General features: G+C 44.8%; 1 protein-coding gene across 1 annotated transcript; it reads left to right on the forward strand.

The window, feature by feature from the left end:
- Positions 1 to 2,027: 2,027 nt before the first annotated feature.
- ZSCAN4 (zinc finger and SCAN domain containing 4) lies at positions 2,028 to 4,003 on the forward strand. Its single transcript, XM_014794245.2, has 3 exons — positions 2,028 to 2,449; positions 2,980 to 3,145; positions 3,237 to 4,003. Exons 1-3 carry the CDS (start codon positions 2,054 to 2,056, stop codon positions 4,001 to 4,003), a joined length of 1,329 nt encoding a protein of 442 aa, XP_014649731.2. The 5' UTR covers positions 2,028 to 2,053.
- The last annotated feature ends 1,196 nt before the right edge of the window (positions 4,004 to 5,199 follow it).

Raw genomic sequence — 5,199 nt, forward strand, 5'->3', positions numbered from 1 at the left:
GTGAAAGTATATAGCTTGGTGGATTTTTACAGAGAAACACTCCTGTGTAACTACCTCCAAGATCAAGAGGTAGAATATCACCAACTAAAACCGGAAGTACAGCATCCCAGGAACTCTCTTAGTCCCAGGCAAACTGAGATGGAGTCCTCCTCTGGAGCCCTCCATGTATGTACCTATCTCAGTGTCTACTGTTGTCTCCAAAAGTAACCAACATCCTAAATAATATTGATCATATTTGTATGCTTTTCAATCAACATAAATGGGAATAAACTAAATGTATTGTTTAGTGTCTGGATTATTTCAGTCAGCATTATGATTTGTGGTTAATCTGTGTTGTTGCATGAAGTGGTTCATTCATTTTCATTGCTGTCAAATATGCCTCTTTATAAATTAATTGTAATCTATCCCATTTAATGTTGGACATATAGTTAGCTACAGCATGGGAATGTTATGAATTATGATGACATAACATTCTTGAATGTGTCTTTTTTTCTGTGTGTGTGAGGAGATCAGCCCTGTGCTAACATCTGCCAATCCTCCTCTTTTTTCCTGAGGAAGACTGGCCCTGGGCTAACATCCGTGCCCATCTTCCTCCACTTTATATGGGATGCCACCACAGCATGGCTTGCCAAGCAGTGCGTCGGTGCACGCCCAGGATCGAACTGGCGAACCCCAGGCCACCGCAGTGGAGTGGGCGCACTTAACCGCTCTTACTGGTATTTCCTGCTCTTTCCCCAGATTTGGGAAGTTCTCGGCTATTATTTCCTTGAATAGGCTCTCTGTTCCTCTTCCCCTCTCTTCTCCCTCAGGAATACCTATGATTCTTATGTTACATTTCCTAATAGAGTCATATATTTCTCAGAGACTTTCTTCATTTCTATTTAGTCTTAGTTCTCCCTCCTCTTCCATCTGGAGCATATCTGTAGTCCTATCCTCTATAATGCTAATTCTTTCCTCCATATTGTCAGTTCTGTTCCTTAAGGATTCCAGATTCTCCTTTATCTCCTCCATTGTGTTCTTCATCTCCATCAGCACTGATTGGTTTTTCTTTATGATTTCAATCTCTTTTGTGAAGGAACTCCTAATCTCATTGAATTGTTTGTCTGTGTTATCTCGTATTTCGTTGAGTTTTTTTATGATAGCTATTTTGAAATCTCTGTCATTTAGGTTATGGATTTCTGTGTCTTCAGGGTTGGTTTCTGGGTGCTTGTCATTTTCCTTCTGGTCTGGTGATTTCATGTACCTTTGCATTGTGGTTCCTGTATTGGCTTTATTTTTCCTCATCCTGGAAATATCTGGTTGCAATTTCCACCACCACCACCATGTGAGGGTTAAGGGCTGTGTAATCTGAGCCCCCTGTGCTCTGCCCTGGCTGTTCGCTGGAATCTGCCGGCCGCTTAGCCTGGTCTGGTCGGCTGAGCTGCAGTGTCTGGCATGCGGGGGAGGGACTCTCTCTTTTGCCCGCTGGGTCCCTGGCATGGGGGGCTTCTCACTTGCCCCTCGTTATCCACTCTCCTGGGGTGCTCAGATGTTGATGGTACCCCTGTATCAGTTCTGAGTCCTCTTTGTGGGAGTTTCCCACTGGCTGAGAGAGTCCAAAGAGCTATGGTTTACCTGCAGAGTGCTGCTCCTCCCCCCTCATTGGGAGCCCTGCAGACCGGGATTGCTGATCTGATGGGGAGGGAGAGGAGGTCTCCTTACCTCTCCCCACTTCCTCTGGGGGCCCAGCACGTTCCACTCTCAGATGTGCGGCAGTGTGGATCTGTCTGATCTTGCTTTTCGCTGTCTAAGAGTCCATTGTTGGTCTGTGACTGTTCCTTTTGTTGTATCTTATCAGGGGAAGAGTTTACGGGAAAGCTCACTCTGCCATGATGCTGACGTCACCCCTCTATTGTTTTTTTAATTATGCCAGAGCTGTAATTAATTATATATCTCTTCTATTTGTAGCTTGCAGTTTTTAAGCATCCACCAGTTGTTGAAACAGATCCCAAGAGAAACAAGTCAGCAGAGACTGAATCCCTGAAGTTGAGTTTCTCCAAGCATTCTTTTAAGAATGGCTTTAGATCTCAGAATCTCATTTCAAGGTGAACCATCCAGGAACGATCCTCGGTCACAAAATCTAGAGCTTAAACCCAACCAAGGATGTGCTGTCCAGGAGGGAGAGGGGATCTCTGCATTCCCGAGCATGCAGCACAGCTTATTTCAAAATGGCAAGAACTCGTGTGTAAGGCAGGAACTGCAAAGACTCTATAAGTTATTTCACTCATGGCTACAGCCAGAAAAACACAGTAAGGATGAAATGATTTCTCGTTTGGTCCTGGAGCAGTTTATGATCAATGGCTACTGCAGTGACAGGTCCATGTTGAAAGAGAAGTGGGAATCAAGTGGCAGAAACCTGGAGAAATTCATGGAAGACCTGAGTGATGATTGCATGAAGCCACCTGGCTTAGTGAGTAGAGGGTTCTGACCTCTGGGGTGAGGAGCTGAGGGATGTAAGGAATCAGTACAGTCAGTTGGAGTTGCCTGTAAGTAGCGAAAGAAGAGTTATTGTAGACATGGTTATTAGTCCTCACCAAGGGGAGTCTTTACCTCCTAAGTAAGCAAGAATGAAAGCAGAAGTTTCTATAGGCATTTATTCAGTCAGACATATATGAGCCAACATATTAATTAATTGATTTTAGCCAGTGAGATGGTAGGAGGGCTCACAAAGAAATTGGCAGTTGAGCACAAACCTCAAGGAGGAGAAATGCCTTAACACGAGCTGGTGCTTCCCTCAGAGAGCCTTAGTATTTGTCTTTTTTTTTCACTGAGGAAGACACACTAACAGGAAATTTAATGCCAGCAGAGACAAGGGCAGGACAGTGGGTGTGGGGCACACAGTAGAGGAATCTTGGGAAAGCCTGATGAGGGCAGGTTTTCCATGAAGGCTTCTGTCACTCAACAGATCTGTATACAACACTGAACAGGCTTTGTTTACAGGTCCACGTCTGCATGCAGGGACAGGAAGCCCTCTTTTCTGAGAATATGCCCTTAAGAGAAGTCATTGTTCACTTCACAAAACAGTTGTCAACAGGAACCCCAATAGGAGAGAACATGGGGACCCCCTTCTGGACTCCCCAAGATACTTCCCTGGAAACAGAACAAGGTGAGTGAGGGGAGCCCAGGTACCAGAAGGATGTTCTGTGTGAACTCTTTTTTGGGTACAACTTCATTGAGTCACTTCTTTATTTTCACAGGAGATGATGATAAAGAAAATGGTGGCAACATTTCTTTGAAAATTTGTCAAGTAAATGACAGTATTTCTGTCAATCGTAATCGAACACCTTCCCTGCTCATTATCCAGGAGGAGAACTGTCCTGGGCCTGAAGAGGGAGCTGTTTCCTTGGAGAATCCACTCAGCTCCAGAAGAGCAGGTCTAGGCACCTCCAGGTCCCAGGAAGGGTCCCTGAAAGGACCCCCTTATCAAGATGTCCTTATGGAGGTGGGACCAGGATATCTCTCCAGGCCAGACCAGGTTACCCCTGAGCATGTTCCCACCCTCCAGAGCATTGAAGGAAACTCAGCATGTGGGGGACACCAAGAAAGATGCCACAGAGCCCGCAAATCATACAAATGTGAGAAGTGTCCCAGGGTCTTTAGGTATGTCTCTCGGTTAAAAGCCCATCAAAGAAGACACGATAATGAGAGGACATTTATTTGTGCCCAGTGTGACAAAGGCTTCTTCCAGGCATCAGACCTACGTGTGCATCAGAGGATTCACACAGGAGAGAAGCCTTTCAGGTGCAGCACGTGTGAAATGTCCTTCAGCCACAAAACCAACCTTCGGGCTCATGAGAGGATCCACACGGGAGAGAAGCCCTATGCATGTTCCCTTTGCCAGAGAAGGTACCGCCAGTCATCCACCTACCACCGCCACCTGAGGAATCACCAGAAAATTCCCCTCAAAAGTGTTCCCTCCACACCAGAAGCTTCCTTGGGTATGGTCGCGATGGAATATGTATAAATATGTATGATAGTACGTATATTTCCTAGTACTTCTCTACTTAGGATACACTTTATAATTTCCTCATTATATTTTCCATTTATTGTCTCACTGCACTAAAGTATAAGCTTAAGAAGGGCAGGGAATTTCTCAGTTTTGTTCACTAAAGTATGTCTAAAGATGGTGCCTAGAAAAGTGGATGACACATTTCAAACGAGCAATAAATAACTGTTGAATAAATGAGTGAATGTGTAATGTTGGTGTTTATTCCTTACAATCCAGGAATGTCCAAGCCCAGGACACACACCTCAGCTCCCAGTGGTCCAGGGAGGCTTTCCCTGCCTGCTCCCCTGTCCTCTGTCCACACCTTTATCTCTAGTGCAGGCACAGGCGCCTAAAACATGGGAAGCAGAGGCGGAAACCTGGAAATAGGCCTTAGCGGATTAAAGGGAACATTTATATTTAAATGCTATAATCATTTCTTTAATTCACTGGAAATATTAATAGCTAATTGGACCCAAATATGACTGGTGACTGAAGGTTGCAGAATGCTATTTTATTAACACATAGCAAGAAAATCAAATGTTTTCCATCCGTTTCTTCTAGAGATGTAAGTTATGGGGGATGGGAGAGCTTATTTCAGAACTAGTTTAAAAAGGCAGTTTGGAGAAAAAGAAAGGATTCCACACAGTGCTGAGGCAAAAGCACCTGTGCTGGTTATTGGGAAAGCATTCATGAGCTGGTTTCCACTAGGAAATTGGGGCTCAGTCCCACTGAGAAACTAGAAGGTGCCATGTAGAAATGGCTTGTATCATGGAAGCGGGCACTCTGTAGGGTAAATTGTGACATTTGTCTGATTCCCTCACTGCATCCACAGAACGGAGAATTATTAGGCTATGGATAATGTTCCACTGTGTGGATAAGCCCATTTATCCATCTTCTTTCCTGGGCTGTCCCCAGGTGTTATGCTACTGTGAATATTCTTGCACATACTTCTTGGTACAAGGGGAAGTTTTCTTTGGAAAGACCTCTGGGAGGTGGGTTGTGAAATAATAGAAAATATAGATATCGGTCTCTGCCCCTGGTTCCTGGCACAGAGCTCCTATATCCTTTGGAATTTCCTGGGTGAAAGGAGTGTCTTTTGTTTTAATAAGGCGACTCTTGGTGGGCTCCTGGATAGCTTCAGGATGGGGGCTGGTCAGCAGAAAGACCAAGCC

This window comes from Ceratotherium simum, chromosome 33, assembly GCF_057802395.1.
Source record: "Ceratotherium simum simum isolate JZ-2026a chromosome 33, ASM5780239v1, whole genome shotgun sequence".
NCBI lineage: Eukaryota > Metazoa > Chordata > Mammalia > Perissodactyla > Rhinocerotidae > Ceratotherium > Ceratotherium simum.